Source organism: Piliocolobus tephrosceles, chromosome 9 (genome assembly GCF_002776525.5).
Source record: "Piliocolobus tephrosceles isolate RC106 chromosome 9, ASM277652v3, whole genome shotgun sequence".
Lineage (NCBI taxonomy): Eukaryota > Metazoa > Chordata > Mammalia > Primates > Cercopithecidae > Piliocolobus > Piliocolobus tephrosceles.
In genome coordinates this window covers 38390700-38411662 of record NC_045442.1, presented here as the reverse complement: position 1 = coordinate 38411662, position 20963 = coordinate 38390700, and the positions used below count along the sequence as shown (strand labels likewise).

Here is a 20963-nt window from a genome sequence, read left to right as displayed (position 1 = left end):
GGACTCATGAAGGCAGCCAATGCTCTAAGGCATGCAACAGGGGCATGTGCCAGCAGACCCCAGTCCCCCAGCCAGGCATGCTTGAACATACAGAGCACAGGACATAATGAGGTCATGTCTATTTACCAGCCACAAGAAGCCAAAGCAAGCCTAAGGGAGGCCAGGATGACAAATGTTGTTTGGAGAACTAAATTGGCCTACAGAGGGCAATGCTGAGGGGAGGCAAATAGGCAAATATTGCTTTGGGTCAAGCAGCAGATTGAGGTGACCAAAACAGACCTCTGACCCAGATTTCCTTTTGGCGGTATCGTCTATATTGAGGAGGTCCCCAAAGCGCTCATTAGTGATAAACTGATGGTGCGTCGGAATGACGCCCGTGTGGCGTCGAGCTGCAATATCAGCCTCTTCTTGCTCGCGCTTAAGTCGTCTCTGGTCCGCTAAAAGTTTCTGCCATAAAATTGCATAAAATGGGCAGTGAATCATCTGTTCCAGCGTATTAGAAAATTGCCAACAAAAGTAATTAGGGAAGGAGGTGCTGGGTGAACAGGGCAGAGGCTTTAAGGGTCAGCTGTGAGAAGGGCCTTAGAGCCACAACTACTACACTCCCATCGTAACCACCCTCCGAGCACTGTAGAAAGGAGGCAGCACTTCACTGGGAAAGCCAGGATAGGGGAAGGATAATTCCACATGATTACACTGTCCAGCAAACTACCTACCCCTGGCACAGTCCAAAGCCTCCTGCTCCTGGCAGCAAAAGGCCAGGTGAGCCAGGGGCACATCCAGGGCATTCCCAACCATGCTGGGCTGGCAGCAGGAGGCTGGAAGTGCCATCTCTACCCTGTTTTTAGGCAAGGATATATTCCCACAGCACATTCCCCTGGCAGGACCAGGGTTGGACAGTTCCTCCTGCCCATCTCAGGCCTATTAAACCTGCTATAGGCTTTTGCTAGTGAAGTCTATGGCACCAGGTCATTTTTGTGATTCCTGTATCTATTACTCTAATATGCTCTTGACAGAGTGGAGCAGCCCATTTCAGAAAAGACGAAGCCCCTTCTAGGCAGCCAACTCTTCCCCTAGGCACAATTTTTAGAAGGCCTTAGGATATGCACCACAGGCTAACTATGTGGCCGACAGAGAGCATCAGTTACTTTCTTACTGAATGATTTCTTCACTGGGTGAAATGAAGCTGAGTTAAAGGGAATGACAAAGAATATAAATATAAAAAAAACACCCTAAGAATAATGGTACCTGGGATTAGAATATTCTCTCTTAGAGTAAGGAAAAAGTCATCTATTTCTATTTTTAAAGGCTTCTTTGAAAAATCAAACAATGTTGCTTTTTACCAAATGCCCTCAATGTCTATTAAAATGACCCCATGGAACAGAATTTGAATGTGTTTTCTGATACGAAACCATCTTACTTTCCTGGGATTAACTCTCCTTGTAGGAAAGCATGAATTAGAATTGATAATTCTTAGCATTGGAAAACAGTAGGCTTCTTCCAGCAGACAATTAAATGCCTCATGTGACATGCAGCCCCAAAGGAGGGTGGACCGATTTTTCTTAAGAGACTACAAATAACAAAGTGACAACTCATCAAATGGCTGTGGGATTTCCAGTACTCAAATAAGTTGTAAAGATAAATGAGAAAAGACATGAGAAAGTCCTCTGCAAAGCCCAGTGCCACAGAAAGAGTGCTGGTCCAGGCATCTGGAGCCCTGGTTTCTAGCTCTGCTACTGGTATAGGTTAACTTACTATGCAGCCCTGGGCAAGCTACTACCTTGCTGTGGTCCTTTCCTGGACTAAACCAGGGGCTTGGCTACATGACCACGAATGTTCCTGCCAAGTCTGACATGTTCTCATTTTCTGAAAATCCATGTTAATGATAAAGCATTTGCAGTGGGGAGGGCCTGACTAACATCCCATGAGCTGGGGAGTGTGAGCTGTTTCTGCAGCCGTGGGAATGGAGTGATGCTTGAGACTGCCACAGTTCTTACTCACGGCCCTTTGTGTTCCGGCTGGAGTTAAACATAATCAGTGGAAGTGGACATCAAATGGGGCAAAGCTCCCAATCCAGTACTTTAATCTGACCTTAGTAAGTCCCTCAGCACTGTAGTTTAACCATATAAGCCAAAACCCATGGATAAAGACACAAAACTTTTAAGGATCTATGAGCCAGTGTTATTCAGGAGACAACTGCTCGCCTTCTTATGTAACTTCTAATATATCCATTGCTAAGCCACTAGATAAACTACACCTCCCATGTGGTAGGCAAGAATTGTCCCATAGAACCTTCTAGGTCAGAGACTAGGGCTTATATTACTAACATGGAATTTCATCTTCCTCCATCATAGCAGCCCCGGCCTACATACATGGGAATCTTGTATCTTGTGGCAGGAAATATTTAACAAAGAGCTACAGAAATGAATCTGCTCTATGGCCTGATGGACACTCATCATTACTGAGTGATTACAATAATAACTGTACATCAGATGCTTTCTCTTGTTTCTTTCCACGGACAGGTGCAAGTTTCTTATTGAATACTGTTCAATTGTGCCCGGAGATGGAGAGAGGTACAGCGGTTTAACTTTCTTTCTTTTTTTTTTCTTTTTGAGACGGAGTCTCGCACTGTCGCCTGGGCTGGTGTGCAGTGGCGCGATCTCAGCTCACTGCAACCTGTGCCTCCTGGATTCAAGCGATTCTCCTGCCTCAGCCTCCCGAGTAGCTAGGATCACAGGCACCTGCCACCACGCCCGGCTAATTTTTTGGTATTTTTTTTAGTGGAGATGGGGTTTCACCGTTTTAGCCAGGATGGTCTCAAACTCCTGCCCAAGTGATCCACCTGCCTTGGCCTCCCAAAGTGCTGGGATTACAGGCGTGAGCCACCGTGCCTGGCCACGGTGCTTTTATTTTTGTCTTTTGTTTCACCATCTGATGGCAATAATTATCATCATCCCACTCGTCCCCAAGTCAGCCTTATCCTAAATCCTTCAGGAAACCCCACCTAAACTCTGGAACTACTCAACAAGGCAGAACAACAGAGAAAAAGGGCTTCAGACTTGAATGTGAATGGGACAGAGTTTTTTACACATGCACTCCCTTCCCCACTCCTACCAGGTCAATGTGATTCTTCCATCTCTTAATTCATTTCAGGAACATGCGCTCAGGAGCTTGTTTAATCTCTAGGACTCTTTTTCTTGGGGATGTGAGGCCCAGAAAGCATGTATCATCACAATGCTTTATCCCAGCAGAAGCTTGTGATTTTGCCCATTTGGCTGACACAAAGAACCACCTCTTCCCAAATCCCCGAGAAAAGGGGCTCTTTCCCAGGCCCTGCCAGTCACCCCATGGCAGGACAGGCATTTCAGTAGCTACAAGAAAATATCCACATTGTGAAGTTCTTGGCTGGGGTTTTCCAGCATTTCTTGGTGTATCGGCCTTCTTCTGAATTGAAAGCAACAGAGTTATAGGCAACTTCCTCAAATTGTTTTATAAAATGTATCAAGGTCATTACTATTTTTCATTTTCCTCTTTCTCCTATTGCATCCTTCTCAATTTGAACAATGCTTTGTGCCAACAGAGGGGTGGGCAGTATTGCAGAAATATGCAGGCGGATTTCCTTAGGGATTATCAAGGGTGGGGTTGAGGGGGGATGAAAGAGCAGACTCTGGTTTCCAGCTTACAGGGCATTAAGTACAGCAGTGGACAATCTCTTTCTGTATCTCCCATGCAGCAGTGCTGGCTGGACTTGGCATTTATAACCTAGTGCCTGTGGGAAATCAGTCCTACTTTTTGGAAAAGTCAATCAAAAAAAAGTCGACAAAAATTGAGGCTTTCACAAGTGATTTTGTTTATATGACATTGAGCCTATGTCATATAAAAAAATCACTTGTGAAAGCCTCAATTTTTGCCTCCAATTGCTAGACCATGTCACCTCTCTGATAGATGTCTAGAATCTTTATTTTCTTCATACATTTTTCCAAGCAAAAGCTAAGAGATTTAAAAGATGGGATTTACCTCTTTATCATCATGACGTCTTCGAATAAATTCTTCTGTGGATTCCAAGTAATCAGCTGGTATAAAATGTCTTGGCGATTCTGAATCTTTAAAACAACAAAGTAGAATTAAAACAGGCAAAGATTTCGCTGGAAACCAGCTTGGGAAAATAGTTCACCTTTCATCTATTATAAACATCAAAATTTTAAAGTCATTCTTGATCAATGATCAATGGTCGAATTCTGAAGGAAAAAAAAAAAATTCCACCCCCTGCCCCATTTTTTGGATTTATTTGTGAACTACTTTAATGCAAAGAAAACCACTCAGAAGGCAAAAGGTGAGCAAAATGAGAGAACTTTCTTTGTAAAGTATCCCTACAAGGAGGCGTGCAGGACCTTATAGGGACAAGGCACACACTCACACACATACAGGGCCATTGAGAGAGGCTGCCTCTCAAAAAACCACGGGATATGTTGGGGATTGGTACAAACAGCAAGGGGTTCAAGAGTTCAAATGAACACATTTCTCAGTTGAGCTAAACGGCCAATTTTTCTTTCGAAACACAGTTTGGTGGTTAGTCTAAATGACATGGGGGCTTTGTTTTTAAAGTGCAGCCACTATGAGCCATGATTAATTGCCAAGCAAAACAAACAGAAAACAAAGGACAGACCAGAAAATGAGCACCAAGGGCACAGAGGAGGAAGGGATAATGCAAGCAAAGTGGAGGGACGGGCAGGTGAGACTAGGCAAACACACAAAATGCCACCTCCGCGGGATGGTGCCAGTTCACTTTGTGGGTTGTTGTTCCTGTCCAGGCTGTGGTCTGAGTATGGCACGGAGTTTCCATTATTAATGGCCCTTGGGTAGTCCTCCAGGGCCGTGGGTCTCTCCTGAGAGGGCTCTGAGCTGCGGCTAAGCCTGGCCATGGTGTGTCGGGAAGACAGGCGTGTGGGAACCACGGGCTTCCCCCCAGAAGGGGGCTGGTCCTGATGGGGCTGACTGGGGAGGTCTGGCTTCTGGCCTACCAGGAGGCCTGAGGAGTCACCAGGAGAAGGTTGTCTGGGGTGGTGGTGGAGGGGCTTTTTCAGCCGGAAAGGAAGGGGGCTCATTAGGTAGATGTTCCTGAGGAGGGTGCTCTTGTCCCCTCTGGAATCCAGGCGCCACTCGGGCTGTCTAGAGGTCTGCTGCTGCTCATGCTTCCGGATGGTGGTGAAGCGAGTGTACGAGGCCGGGCAGGTGCCCTTGCACTTGTTGAGGCGATGTTTGGGGAAATCTCCGTGAACGCTGCTGCTACTGCCTTCTCTGCTGTCAGTGGAGATATTTGAACAGCGGTCCAGGTCATCGGAGCAGGTGGAGAGGGGCTCAGAAGGCACAAGGCCCCTGAAGCTCAAGGCATGGTGCGCCATATTGCTACATGTTGGGGAGGCATAGACCCCACTGGAGTTCATCCCATCCATCTCCTTGGGACGGAGCTTGGTTGACTCAAGGAGGGACTCGGCCGAGCGGGCTGAGGTCAGGTTGCCCCGGGACAGCACAGGTGTGGGAGACTTGCTCAGCCTGCCGGACAGGTCCAGGGATGGCATGGAACGGGACCGCTGAATCAGCTGCTCAAAAGCGGTGATGCGGGAAGAGACAGTGTGCTTGGGGATGTGTTCTGAGCCCTCCTGGCTGGGGCCCAGCTCACCCCTGGACAATGCCAGGCTACTCTTTTCAAAGTGGGAGGCAAGATCCCGTACACTCGAGGAGGAGGAGATGGAGCCCAGGAAGAGGCCAGCTCGGTTGATCTGGTGCATGTCCCGATAAAGCATGGTGAACTGCATCCCAGCCTTTCTTGAGAGAGGGCAGGGCCTCCTGCCGCTGGTGCTGTACTCCTGGAGGCTCATGGTACTGCTCGACTTGCTGTCATAATCCCGTCGGGAGCGCATGAGCAGGTTCTCAATGCTCCCTCCCACTTGGAGGGGGAGGCCTCTTTTGGAATCATTCAAAGAACCGGAAACACAAAGGTTCTCACAGCTTTGAGCCTTCTCTGAGGGCAAGAGGATACTCTTCTGTTCCTGCAAAAGACTGCTGGGAGCCGAGAGCCTGGGTTTGAATTTGGAAGGAAGGATTTCCGAAATGCAGGCTTTCGCAGCTGACAGGGGCTTCTTGTGCTTACACACAGGGCCTAACGCATTGCTAGTGTTAAACGTTCGGCTATGGACTGAAGATGAAGAAATCATGTGAGCATTCCCACCTTTACGATCCACTGGTAAGCATGCAGAATAAAATAAATAGACCCATTAGGTTAAAGCTGAAAGCTGCTAAAAAGAAAAAGGAAAGGTAACATGCTCATTTGTCATAAGGGCTTTTAAAAAATTTCCAGTCGATGTCCGGAAGCAAAATAATCTGTGCTGCAAAGCAGGTGCAAGGATGCAACAACAAAAAATGCCTACCCTGCTAGAGTTAGGAATGGCTAAAGCTCAGCTAATTTCTAAGAAAAGGTAATTAGAATGAGAGAGAGAAAGAGAGAGAGAGAAATCTTCAAGGAGAGCAAGGTTGGGGGGGGGTCAAAGGAACAGAAACTATTAAAACCAGAAAGAAAAATGGCCGGTAAGAAAATAGGGGAGGGAATTTAAGAGGGCTCTGAGGCCTGGATGTGGGTCTGAACAAGGCAGGACTTATCCCCGTTGCTGGAGGTTCACCACGGCCGACGCTCAGTGAATGGAGGTGGATGGGAGATGGAGGCCTTGCAGGCTTCACCCAGTTAATTACCTTTAGTGGAAGCCGAGCTGGATGGTCGCTTGAGCCCACTCAGGCCCTGAAGAGGGATGTCGCCACCTTCCAAGACACTTTTATAAATTTGTCTCTCATTCTCCAAGCTAGTGAGATCCCCAGGAGCCCCATCTGATTCCCTCTTCACTGCATGGAAGTTGGAAGAATATATACTATGAACAGGTAATTTTGAAAGAAAGAGAGAAAAGAGAAAAAATAAAGATAAGAATAGGAGTTAGTGCTTTTAACATTTTTCAAACAGCACATTACCTGCTGAGGACAAGAAATACAGCTGGCATCCTAATCAACAACTGTCCTTTCTAAGGAGTGCTCTTTTTAGACACACACTTCTGCAGACAGGCCCACGGATCCCCGAATGCTCAGGAATCTTGCCCAAATAGCAAAGTTCTCTAACTGAAATGGCTGCATTTGCGCTTTAAAAGAAAAATTCTTTTCTTTTAAAAATGCCGCCTGGGGAAGAAGGGTTGGAGGAAGGATAGGGAAGAACAGGGGTAAGATCACACATAGGGGAGTGCAGGAGGACCCAATGGCTACACGCAAGATGGTGCAGTCGAGGACATGAGTGGTGCCTCTGTCATGTAGGCAGGCAGTGCCAGCTACTCCAAGTCCACCACCTGGATTATGTTTCTGGGTTATTCTTCGTAAGCATTTGGAATATTAAAATCATCAATGAAAGGGGGAGGCCCAACTGTCTTGGGTCTCCGGGAAAATCAGTGACCAAGTGAAACTGGAACCTGGGATTCTATGGGCTCTTAGTGTCACAGCCACACTTGCACTCACTTCTTTCAAAGTTTGTGTTCAGAAGATTATGACATGACATGCAGTATGAGCATAAACGATTGCTCATTTATAGCCTCCATTTATTTTTATCTTGTTAAAATCAAGGTATTTCTGCAAGTTACCACAAATTCCTTTTGGAATGAGGTGAGGCACAGAAAAAAAAAATTAAGGGTACTTACTCACCGAGTCCCTCCCTTCTCCTAATCCCACACTTCTATGCCTGCCACTAACACACTGTCATTCACACACACACACACAACACGCACACAAACACAGACACGCACATGCACAGACATGCATGTGCATACACACACACACACACACACACACACACATTTCTCAGTTAAGTGAATGACTCCTATCCTGTAGAACCACATAGGCTTCTGCTGGGCTTCTTTTATTCCTACCGAACTCAGGTTACTGGTATCAAAATAGATTTTTCAGCTCTGAAGACCCACTGCTAGGTGGAATTCCTTCATCCCTCTGTTTCATTGTGAACATCAACTAACATATAGAACAGCTTAAAGAATGACAGAGTGAACACCCATATTCCCCCCACCTAGCTTCTACGGGGGGCCACAAACTGTGACTGCTCGATCACATATCTGTCCAGCTATATTTCCCTCTACTCATCCAGCAATGATCAATAATGTGATGCTTTTACATTTCGGGAAACTGGCCTTTCTTTCTGTGCATAACTGCAGCCTCTGAGTCCCCATGATCACTGATAATGACAGCAAAAACAACTCTACGCACCTCTTGGTGAGCATCCTACATGGCACTCACTGTGCCTACTGGTCATTCTCACTTCAATCCTAACAATCCTACTTCTGCCATTTTTCAGATGAGGAAACATGGCACTGAGAGGTTCAGTAACGTATCAAAGTAGGCAGGTTAGCAGGATGGCAGGGCTGGAACTTGAACCAGGCCATTGAGTACTACACAGACAATATTCTCTCTCAGCTCCTGTTTTATTTTACTGCTTATTAATTTATTTTTTTGTAGGGACAGGGTCTCGCTTATGTTGCCCAGGCTGGTCTTGAACTCCTAGCCTCAAGTGATCCTCCCACCTTGCCCTCCAAAAGTGCTGGGATTACAGGCATGAACCACTGTGCTCAACCTTCAGCTCCTGTTTTATTGATAGATACAACATTTCCCTACAACTAAGAAGGCAGTGGCTTGCACACTACGGGAACCAGAGGGGGGCTAAGGGATGCTCCAGCTCCCTATACACCATTACCGCTGAGTGGTACTCACCATATATACACCCCTAAGATGAGTGGCACCAGATGCAGGAGTCAGAAATGGAAAAGAGGTGGGGACTCTGGTAGAATACCACAACATCTCCACCTTAGAATAATAAAGTCCCCTGAGCAATACCATTGCTTCTGGCACTGGTAATCCCCTCACAGAGCTGCCACTTACTGAGCCTCACCTTGTACTCACCTCAGGCTTAGGGCTTTACCCACCCTATTTCAAGGGACTGCAGAGGATGGGGGTCAGAGCTCCCCCAGAGCCCTCTTCATTCACTCTGGCCTAGATGTGGGTGTCAAATGCTTTTCGTCTTTACTTAGAGGAGTTGGAAGAACCTGAAGGTAGCCTGCAAGGCTGCGGCACCATATGCCAATTTAAATAAATGTGAGTTGATCTAAACTGGCTTATAATTTTGAATTTCCTAATTAAAAATAAGTATGTCCCTTTACTAAATTTCCTATTCATTATCTACCCTCTTCCCTTTGGTTGCATTTTCTGATTTTTGCCCTTCAGTTTAATGCTATGTTTCCTCTTTTTTGTATAACCCCAACAGCAGAAACATCTATGAATAGATATCCTTTATCCTTGCTGACCAACAGTTGTGGTGACTGAGGTCTCTTTTGAAGGTATGGTGTCTGAAGCCCTGCCCACCCTGGTTTGGGGCTACCACACCTCCTTCAGCATTGGAGAAGAGTAAACTAAATTGGGCTTAAGGCTGCCTCCATACTTTGAGTTCCTATTCTTCTGCAACCTAACTATGTAAACAAACTACAATCTAAAAGTATGCTCTTATAACAGGTAGCTGAGTCTCAGCCAATCACAGCAGCCAAGCTTCAGCCAATCCCAGGCTACCAACTGATCAGTCCATGTCTATATAAATGCCCAAACAGGCAACTGTGGAGCTGCAACCAATCCAGCTGTAGCTGTACTCACTGTCTTTTGTTGTTTATAAATGCTGCCTGCCCATGTTGCTGGGCGAAGCTCTCTGAACTGCCCCTGGTTCTGAGGGCTGCCAGAACATAAATCCTTCTATGCCTTAAATAAATCTGCTAAATTTAATTTGTCTAAAGTTTTTCTTTTAACAGAGTGACTGACAACAGCTTCCATTCTACTGTGCCTGCTATCCTTTGAATTGCCTCAGCTTTGGCCAGAACTTTTTTTTTGAGACAGAGTCTCACTCTGTCACCCAGGCTGCAGTGCAGTGGTGCCATCTTGGCTCACTGCAACCTCTGCCTCCCTGGTTCAAGTGATTCTCCTGCCTCAGCCTCCTGAGTAGCTGGGACTACAGGCGTGCGCCACGACGCCCGGCTAATGTTTGTATTTTTAGTAGAGACGGGGTTTCGCCATGTTGGTCACGCTGGTCTCGAACTCCTAACCTCAGGTGATCGACCCACCTCAACTTCCCCAAGTGCTGGGATTACAGGAGTGAGCCACCACACCTGGCCTGGCCAGAACTTCTAAGTCATCTTCCTAAGTTCCTAATAACTTTGTTCTGTCATGACTCTTGGCCATAACTGGCTGCCTGACCTCACACCTCTGCTCTACTTCACCGATGGTCAGATCTCACCCTACCCCAACCCCTCAGCCACCTCGCTCTCTGGCCTTATTCCACCCATTATCACCATTTTCCCCTGCTTCCTACCAGAACGATAAACCAGCACTCAGGAAATCTCTCAGAATGGATTTGCCACAGCCAATTGTTTTTTTTTCTGATACCAAAGCTAACAAAACATGCTTTTTCCAGATGTGCAACATTTTGAAACCGAGGCACTCCTTGTTTAAAAACGATACGTAAGAGCTCTACAACAATGCTGTGTCACCCAGGCTGGAGTGCAGTGGCATGATCTCGGCTCACTGCAACCTCTGCCTCCCGGGTTCAAGTGATTCTCCTGCCTTAGCCTCCCAAGTAGCTGGGACTACAGGCGCCTGCCACCACACCCGGCTTTTTTTTTTTTTTTTTGGTATTTTTAGTAGAGATGGGGTTTCATTATGTTGGCCAGGCTGGTCTTGGGCTCCTGACCTCATGATCTGCTCACCTTGGCCTCCCAAAGTGCTGGGATTACAGGCGTGAGCCACCGTGCCTGGCCACAACAATGTTTTTAAGTGTATCATATCCATCAGCTCTTCTAATGTTGAAGAGAGACCATTTGTTTCACCGTACAAAAGGGGAAACTGAAGACCAGAGTGTCAAAGTCATTTGCCCAAGGTCACAGAGTACTTGCTCTATTCAAGTGTACCAGAGAGGGTGAGAGAAGCGGCCTTATCCCCTCAGCTGGTTGAGAAAGGCCCAATCAGGAATAGCAGCTGAGTACTTAACCAAACAAGTTAAGGTCAGAAGCTCAGCTCTGAGCAGCTTTGATTAAGCCAGACTTTGGTTCAGGAAGAGCAAGCAAGAAGAGCTAGCACAGAGAATTCAGCCTCTGGCTAAGATGCAGAGCTGGCTGCTGAGTTTCAAGGGGATTCAACAAAAACACACTCGCTGGAAGAATAAAGTGAGAGAACAGAGCAATTATCCTAGGGCCAACTATTTCCAATTGTGCTAATGGGCAGGCTCTGGAGGCAGTGGACAGAGTCCTGGAGACTGGGATTCCCACCTGACTCCAGCAAGGAATGTGGATCAGTGGAGGCAAACCCATTCTTGTTGAAAAACTTGCAAACAGTCTGTTTCTCTTGGCCTCAATTTCTTACTTGCAAAACTAATAGGCGTGGGGAGATTGTACAAGAAATCCACCTGCAAATCTGTTACGTACACAGACACTTCTTTTGAGCTCTAGACACATCCATTCAACTGCCTTCTAGACATCCATCTGAATGTTTCTCAGGTATCTTAAACTCAACATGTCCCAAAGCATCATCCATCGCCCAACCCAGAAAGCTCAGGAAATCGGTCCCCTTCTCCCTCTCCTTGCTCCTTAAGCCTAATCAGTTATCAAGTCCTGCTTCTTCCCTGTCCTTGACCCAGCTCACATGAATCCCTTTGCCCTCCACCTCCCGCTTTATCATCGCTCACCTACAACTGTACAACAAACACACATTGCTCCCCGAGTCTCCAGCCCTGACACCCTCCAGTCATCTCTGTCTAGGAAAGATCTCATCATGTCATTCTACTGCTGATTTATTTGGTCAACAAATATTTACTGAGCATAAACAGGCAACAGAACAGACAAAAATTCCAGCCTCATAAAGCTTACATTCACCATTCAAAATTATTTAATTATTTCAAGAAGAAGAAAAAAAACCCTAACTGTTGTTAACTGTGGCTTTGCAGGAGGGAGTCTAGATAATCCTCTAGAAGTTTCATTTTATAGTCTTTTGTACTGCATGAAAAACATTATATTTATGATGATATTGTTATTCACATTTTATATGCAGCTTCTCTATAAAGTTTAACCTTTCTCCCTCCACAAAACAATAGGTGCTCACTCCTCCCTCCTGGGCCCCATCATTGCATTTACCCCACTGGACTCTGGTTATTTACAAATCTGTCTCCTCTATTACACCTGGAACCCCTTGAGGGCAGGAAGTTTATCTTCTTAATCTTTGCATGTCTGGTGCTTTGCGTGGTTGTTCAATAAATATTAGTGGAATAAATGATTCTATAAAATTAAATGACTACATGCATACAGATTTCTGACACATTTGTAAAGACCAGGAGGACCTCTGCTGTTTCATACAGTTCTTCAGGTTATGATCTGTGTGTTTTGTTCTCAAATCAGATTAAAGGGAAAAAGTGTTTGCTAGTCTACCATCACCATGTAGAGAACTGCTTGTTCTTGAGTGCCACCTGCTGGTCAAATAGAGTAAAGCTCTTTGGTTAGGCAAAGAAGTTAATGCTGAAATACATTGAAATGAAAATAATGAGTAGTTAAGACTACTGATTTATAGATCTGAAATGCTAGGAAAATAAAGTACAAAACTGGACACACACTGTGATGTTAACTATAAAAAATATATATATAGAAGGCAAGGACTTGTAGTTGTATTAGGATATTGGGACTATGGGTGAATTCCTCTCTGTTCCCAGTTCTTTTAATATTATCATATGTAATCAGTGTTAATTAATAAAATTCTCAACTGAAGTCTATCCAAGATATTAAAGTGGACTTAAAACAATGCCATCACTTCTTCAGTTGCCACAAAACTGTGAACCTGGGCCACCTGTGACTACTACTCCTTCTTCATTCTTTGGGTTAAGGTCAAGTCCTGCCAATGTTCCTGCCTACCCATCATTCCTGTCCAACCAGTGAAAACGGCTACATTGAACTTACAAGCTGCCTGCCTCAGGGCTAACCAAGTTGGATTTCAGTTAATTAAGATTTACAGATCCATCCATTAATTGAGCAAACATTTAGTGTACGCTTTCCTTTGTGTCAGGCACCCCACTTAGGCTGGTTCCTCATCAATTTCAGATATATGAAAATCTTACTCATTTGGATAAACTGGGGGGAAACCAAGCCCGATTACTGAAAAATCCCCAAATGGGAGAATAGCAGGAGGAAAACATTCATTTTTCCTGCCAAGTATTTCATGAGAGCTGAAAAACAGAGACTTTGAAGACCTATTTTCAGTGATATAAATAAGAATTCTTGGTAAATTAACAGATTGAATGTCTTCATGCACATTCAGAGTGTCTGAAAACAATTTGCTCTTTTAATCAGCTTACATTAGTACCCTCCAAACCTGCTAACTCAATGTCATAAATCGTTTCTTAAATTGTTGGCAGGGGAAAGGTTGTTTTTTTGTTTCTTCTTGAGATAGAGTCTCACTCTGTCACTCAGACTGGAGTGCAGTGGTGCAATCTTGGCTCACTGCAACCTCCGCTTCCCGGGCAAGCAATCCTCCACCTTGGCCTCTCGAGTAGCTGGGACGACAGGCATGCGCCACCAAGCCCAGCTAATTTTTAAAGTATTTTTTGTAAAGAGGAAGTTTTGCCATGTTGCCCAGACTGGTCTTGAACTCTTGGCCTCAAGTGATCCCCCCACCTTGGCCTCCCAAACTGTTGGGATTACAAGCGTGAGCCACCATGCCAGGTCTAAATTGTTTTTTAATAGCTCAAAAACATTAAACCTTAGTATATCTTCTGCTAACTTATTACCAAATTTTGAATCAGTATGGAGCACATGAGAGTTTACTGCCAACCCCAGTGCCTTGGCCTAGAGCTTCACTGTTCCTAACCTGGATATGGCTCTGCCCTGAACCTGCTGAGGAACTACGGCATTACACTGCTTTGATGTGCCTATTTCCTCATCTATAAAATGGGGATTAAAAATAATGCCTCATCTTGGAACGTTCAGAGGATTAAATGAGGTAAGGTAGATAAAATACCAAGCACAGGACCTGGCACACAGTAAATGCCTGCTAAATTGTTAAAATGGTGTTATTCAATACCTGTGCTCCTTTCTCCTGACTGCCTGTGGCAGCATTTGCCACTTTGCCTTTTCATTTACTAACCTGATTTGTGTGTGTGTGTGTGTGTGTGTGTGTGTGTGTGTGTGTGTGTGTGTTGTCCCAAAACTATTAAGGGACTATATCTACATTCCTGTTAGAATACAGAGCTTAGTGCCTTGGATCCAGTAGAGCTAGGGAGTTTACTCGGCCAGCTGTCCCATGAAGCCCTTTCTGTCTTGTGCAGTTTCGGGGGATGGAGGTGAGGAGGTGAAGGAGGAGAGCAGGCAGCAGGGTTAACACGGGCAGTTGGGACTGCCAAAGTGACAAGCTGAGAATAAAGAGGTGGCCTGGGGGGACCAAGGAGAGCTTGCTTGGAGCTGTGGCCTTGAGGACACCCTTTATCTGCAGGTAGCCTAGGGTCATCTGGTGGGCTTCACCTCTGAAAGCACATCTCTAGGACCCAGAGGACCTGTGACTTATTGTCATTTTTAGAGCTGAAAGCCCGGCTCAGTTGGAAACTCTTTAAAAGGGAGCAAGCTGCAGAGCCAGAGTGGGGGACACGGGTCCCGATGCTACACCTGAGCCCTGACACCTGTCATATTGGTGACTTAGTCACCAACCCCACAGTGAATGCAAGAGACTTTACACCAGTCCTTCTCCAAGGTGGGAACTCTCCCCTAAGGCAGTGCTTCTCTAGCTGCTATCTTAATATGTCTTCTTAATTTCTTCTTACGCTCCTGGGTATATTAATCATGAAACATACATATTTATAGAAGAAAAATTAACATGATGGATCTAGCTAGAGCTTTTGATCACTACCCTAAAAAGATGAAAGTTTTTCCATTTTTCCACCAAAATACCCAAAATCCCTGCTGACTTTCAAATGAAACTCTTCCTGTAAAGCACGTTCTCCAGCAATGTAGGTAGGATATGTCCCAGAGACCACAATATCTGTCAAAAAAAACTTATACACTCAGCAACTCTGCTCATTGTGGATTTATCCAACCCTACTAGAATAGGTAATAGGGGTGTCTTCCCTTCACTGTCATATTTCAAAGAACAAGACACAGATGTGATGGTGACAAAATAAGAAAAGCTCCTACCAGAACAAGCTCCTTTCCTAAATTCATTGGGTGCACCAGGCACTGTGAAGACTGGGGCCTTGCCCTTGAGGAGTTTATAATACACTAGCAATTATAAAAATACAAGAGTATAACTCAGGTATACAGCAACAGAAGTAAGGGCCATAGAGGTACTAATGTGAGCCTGGGTACAGGAAGGCTCCACAAGGGCTTATCTATACAAGCTAAAATGTTTGCTATTTAACACGTGTAGAACAGGAGGTGAGGGTAGCACTGAACATTTTCAGCTGGGATAACAGCTTCATAGCAAAATGCTGAGAAAGGCTACAGGACTCTCATCTTGCTATAGGATTCAGGATGGTTTGGCATGGGGAAGAGGCTGGTGGCACCCCACGAAGGAGCGGGGTATGCATGCATCATCCAGACAGAGTCCTAAGAACTGACAGAGGAAAACAGATGCTCGTCTATGTGAGAATCAGGTAAATTAGCCCCCTCTTGGCCCCTCCCTCCCCTGGTCTTTTTTTTTTTTAGGTGGAGTCTCACTCTGTCACCCAGGCTGGGGTGCAGTGGCGTGATCTTGGCTCACTGCAACTTCCGCCTCCCAGGTTCAAATGATTCTCCTGCCTCAGCCTCCTGAGTAGCTGGGACCATGCCTGGCTAATTTTGTTTTTTTTTTGTAGAGACAGGGTTTCACCATGTTGGCCAGGCTGGTCTCAAACTCCTGACCTCAGGTGATCCACTTGCCTCGGCCTCCCAAAATGATGGGATTACAAGTGTGAGCCACTGCACCTGGCCCCCTCCCCCAATCTTTACACCAGATGTGGCCTGTCTCAGTCACACTCACCTCCCCACAAGAACGAGCAAATGAGATTTTTTTTCTTTCTTTTTTGGGACACAGTCTGGCTCTTTCACTCAGACTGGAGTGCAGTGGTACGATCTCAGCTCACTGCAGCCTCAATGATCCTCCTGCCTCAGCCTCCTAAGTAGCTGGAACTACAGGAACATATCACCATATCCAGCTTTTTTTTTTTTTTTTTTGATAGAGACAGCGTCTATGTTGCCCAGGCTGGTCTTGAACTCTTGGGCTCAAGTGATCCTCCTGCCTTAACCTCCCAAAGTGCTGAGATTACAGGCATGAGCCACCATGCCAGGCAAGAACTTTGATTCTAAACTTAGACAAATAAACTCCCATTCTAAAGGTAAAGATAAAATGGGGAAAGTTCATGAAAGGTAATACAAATCATCACAAAATTAATTTGGAAGAGGAGGAGAGAACAGAAGAAAAATAATTTGAAGACTACAATTAGATCGCTTCTTATCACCAAACTGTACATCACTCAGAGCCATTAGGCTGATACAAACAAAACACACTTTGGGTCCAAAACATAAGCTTCTCTCTTCCCATTTCTGACATTTAACATAGTAAGCAATGTAAACAAAATAAAATAGCAACTTACTATCCAGGAGTCTCTGAAGAAATTTCCGGAGTGGGGCTGATGGCTGAGCTCTGTAAATGTCCAAAAAAGAAACAAAGAAGAAAAAAAAATAATGTAGATGATTTATTTTGACTCATATGTTTCAAGCCAAGAGGAAAAAGAGAGAGGTCAATTTCTTTTCCTAGTTTAGATCAGGACCTCTGGAAGTCACGGGGGCTGGATGGAAAAGGTCTTCAGTGCTGGTGGAGGGTGGTGCTCTTTCTCTGGGAGGAGACTGTATGGGCACGTGGGCCTTCCTACTCCTGGTCTTTTGCCTTCCAGTGGATGCAGCCAAGGCCCTCTGGGTGGGTCAGGAGAAGGCCTCCTGGCTCATACTTATCTTCCGTCACAGGTCACTAGGTGATGGCCCACCATGGGCCAACATGCTTTAGTGACATGGACAGCACATCCTCCACCAGCTTCTCCACAGCCCTCAGACCCCCTCTGAGCCCACTGCAGATCCCTTCATGCACCCCAAATGCCACATCCAGAGAGAGGGTCACCCAACACTTTAGGTCCAGAATGTACAAAAGCGTATTTTAAAATGCCACACTGTATTTAGATAACTTGTGTATGCCTGCAAATTTAGGAGTGCAGAAATGGGCAGAAATGCAATTTCACCAACCCTATTAATGACCACTTCGGCATGAATAAGGGAAGGCTTTATAAAATTACCAGGCACCACGCAAAAGGAAGAAAACAACCAAGAGCTACATGCAGAGAAAAAGCAACGTAATTCTGTAGTTTAGGGTTTCTGTTGTCTTTGAGAGAAAAATGCAAAGGCTTTGATATGCTTGTTTTTAAAAATAAGGTAGTAGTTGGATAAATCAATGCAAAGGTTAATTTTAAAGACACTTCTACCTTAAATAATGCCCTTATCTCTAATAATGACCATTTTAAGAAAAACCAGCTATTTGGAGAAGAGACATTTAAGGAAAGGAGAGAAAGAAAAGGAAGAGATTGTGAAAGAGAGAAAAGGAAATGACAGGGAAGAACAGGCAAACTCACCCACTAGCCCCCTGCCTGCTGAAACCTGGTGGGCTTGTGTGCTTTCATTTCTGAGGGCACCTCTGCTCCGCGATGAGGACTGTACCCCACGCCACCCCCATTATTCCTCAGAGAGCACACCCTTCTTACCTCCACATCCATCCTCCAGCCCTTATGGCTGCACTGTCTTGCCTGCCCATCCTCTCCTTCTTGAGTCTCCAACCTCTGAACACCTGTCCTGTCTGGTCTTCCACCTTGAAAAAACTTTGACCCTGTAGAGTCCTCTGGGAACACTCCCTCCCTTCCTTCCTCCCATGGCCACATCTTTTCGCTCAGTGCTATACCTCGGCAGGCTCCTGATTCTTTGCCATATACTCTAACTCCCATGAACTACTCACCCAGCAACCTCCAAAGCCTTGGAAACATCTTAGTCAGCACATCCGCTGACCTTCCTGGGAGTCCACCTTTCTGGACCTCTGGAAAGATCTCACACTTTCTCCTCTTGCTCCACCACTCGCTTTTCCCTCTGCCTCTGTGAACTCTCCTTTCTCTCCCTCTCCCCTTCTACTGTTCAGCATCACCCAACATCCCCATGGGTAGTTCTTGGTTTCACATCCTTTCTCTCAACACAATTCCCTCTTCAGTCTTTCATCTACTCTCTAGTTGGGTCTCTTCTTCTACTCCCAGGGTTTAACCATCGCCTCTCCTCAGGTGACTCCAATCCCCATCTGAAGCCCATGCCTCCTCCAAGAACCCCAGTCTTAAAGTTCCAACTGCCTACCGGATATTCCCTATATGACACCCAACCAGCACCTCAAAGGTCAATTACCTAAAGCCAACTCCCTCACCTTGCCTCTGCCCTGATCTTCTTCCCGGCTTTCCTCTGTGACGTGTTCACATCCTCATTCTTCCAGCTGCCTGGCCAAAACCCTAAGGTTGTCTTCGTCTGAATCCCATCCCTCAATTCTTTGCTCTTCACACCAGTTAAACTGTCCCACTGCAACATCCTCAGTGACCTGGCTTGCATCTGCCCTCCTCACTGCACGCTGGCACACCCAGCATGGGCTCTCACCACAGCCACAGTCACCATTCTCACTCCAGGACTAGTTGTGATCTCTTCTCACCTGGGGCCTTCAGTTCCACAGTGGCTAATCTGGTCCCTTCACCCTAACTGGAAACTCAGCCCCTAACCCTCCCCCGCCGCCTGCCCCACCCATCACCTGTCTGCCTCACCCATGTGTGCGGTGCCTCTGGTGGCTCCTTCAAGTGCTGAGGGAGAGTGTGAGCCTAACCCCTGGCCCTGCTGGCTTCTTCATGCTCTGCTGTCTCTGGATTCCCAATTCCTAACACCCTCAAGCAACCTGCAGCTTCTTGGCTCCTCACTCTCTTATCCCAGACCCCTTGGCCAAATCCCCGGTCTCTTCACCCCTTCCCTGGTTTGAGTCTCTACTGTTCTCATGACTTCTTTTGCGCCCAATTCACTGGGGCTGGAGATCTGACTCCCCTCGTCTCCGTTCTGCTTAAGTGTGGCATGGGTCCATCAGCAGTTTCTACTTTTCCTGTCATGGTTTGTGGACCTTCCTGGCCTCCTCGGCTCCATATTCCTTCTGTATCTTTTTTTTTTTTTTTTGAGACGGAGTCTTGCTCTGTCACCCAGGCTGGAGTGCAGAGATGTGATCTCAGCTCACTGCAACCTCTGCCTCCCAAATTCAAGCGATTCTCCTGCCTCAGCCTCCCAAATAGCTGGGAATACAGGGGCCCGCCACCATGCCTGGCTAATTTTTGTATTTTTAGTAGAGACAGGGTTTCATCATGTTGGCCAGGCTGGTCTCGAACTCCTGACCTCAAGTGATCCACTTGCTTCGGCCTCCCAAATTGCTGGCATAACAGGCGAAGCCACTGTGCCCAGCCTCCTTTTGTATCTTCTCTAAAGATATCTTTTCCTTTTAAGAGTCTCCTTTGTTTTGTCAGGGAGCCCTCCAGGCAATTCTATGAACATTTGGTTTTTTCCTGTTTGGAAATCTACTTGCCATGGTGTCTTTCTCTCTTTCTCTTACTCTGTCTCATATACCCGTTAATAAACCACATTTTGACATAGCTCCTTTTAAAATATCAATGCAGGCTCAGTTTCAAACACGTTTTTTGTGTGTCCAGGCTATCTGACCTCTGAGTGCATTTTTGATTGAAAACTTTCCGACCTTTAAAATGACAAACACTACTACTCTGACAGCGCCATGCACAGAAAGGGCACCCAAAGCACTGCTGCTGAGTTTTTGAAACTGATCTCTGAGGTTGGTATCTCCCAGGGCTGCAAAAAAGACAAGGAAACTGCCAAAAATGGCTCCCTGAAAATTCAGAGAAGGCAGACAGAGGCAAAGGAAGGGAACTTAAAAGGTCGCCCCTGGAAAGCAGAGGAAGAGAATAAGGTGGGAGAGTAGTTTAGCAGCCTCTCTGCATATATTTGAAGAATCCCCTTTAAGGAAGATGCCAAGCTCAAAAGAAAACCAAGCAAAAATGAACTGGGTAGGGGTGGGGGAAGGAGTCTAAAACAGGAGTCAGAAAGCCATGCAGCCTAAAATAGCCAGCATCACCGTCCGTCACCTCAACTACATCAACAACCATAGAACAAAGAAGAAAACAAAGCACAGCTTGAAAAGGAACTGATGGCATGAGAAAAACTAGGAAATACCTGTGGCACGTTTGCACTGGGTGCTTTATTAAGCGTCTCCATTTTTTCTAAATCTGCCTCTAACTCTGTCTGGCAGAGGCTGAGATCTTTGTCTAGATTAGTCTGGTTCAAGAAAGAAAAGATGGGAAAGAAGGTTTTAGTTTAGACGAAAGGGAGAAAGAATGGAAGGTTAAGTTAGAAAAAATGAATTTTTTTCTTAGTGTTATACTTTCATATGGCCAAGATAGCATGACTAAAACACAAGAGCTCACTGGAAATTAGTTGAAGACATGAAAACAGAGAATGTAACATTAGGCATATAAAACAGAAATCCCGAAGTCATCAGAGCTTCAAAAAGCCATTCTACTTGCCAAAGAGAACTATAAAAACCTACCTTTAAGGAAATGCCTATTTTCTCTTTTTTCAGAGCGTGGTGATGGTGACAAATACTATATGTCAGAAGAATACGTAATTGCTTTAAAAACCTCTAAACATTAGTATATGTCTTAGAGAATTTGTTAAATAGTTTTATTACCAAACAAACAAACAAAAAAAAAACAA

At 45.6% G+C, this 20963-nt stretch overlaps 1 protein-coding gene across 2 annotated transcripts in view; it reads right to left on the bottom strand.

The window, feature by feature from the left end:
- The window catches only part of SORBS1 (sorbin and SH3 domain containing 1), a 252584-nt gene that overhangs the window by 40863 nt on the left and 190758 nt on the right, over positions 1-20963 (bottom strand). The window contains exons 18-22 of one of the 2 annotated variants that reach the window (XM_023206238.1): positions 20424-20525; positions 16730-16779; positions 6748-6920; positions 4018-4103; positions 280-447 (exon numbers count right to left, since the gene is read on the bottom strand). In XM_023206238.1, the coding sequence (XP_023062006.1) occupies positions 280-447; positions 4018-4103; positions 6748-6920; positions 16730-16779; positions 20424-20525 (579 nt within the window). The remainder of the gene's footprint in view (positions 1-279; positions 448-4017; positions 4104-6747; positions 6921-16729; positions 16780-20423; positions 20526-20963) is intronic. The other variant, XM_023206236.1, reaches the window with a different exon arrangement.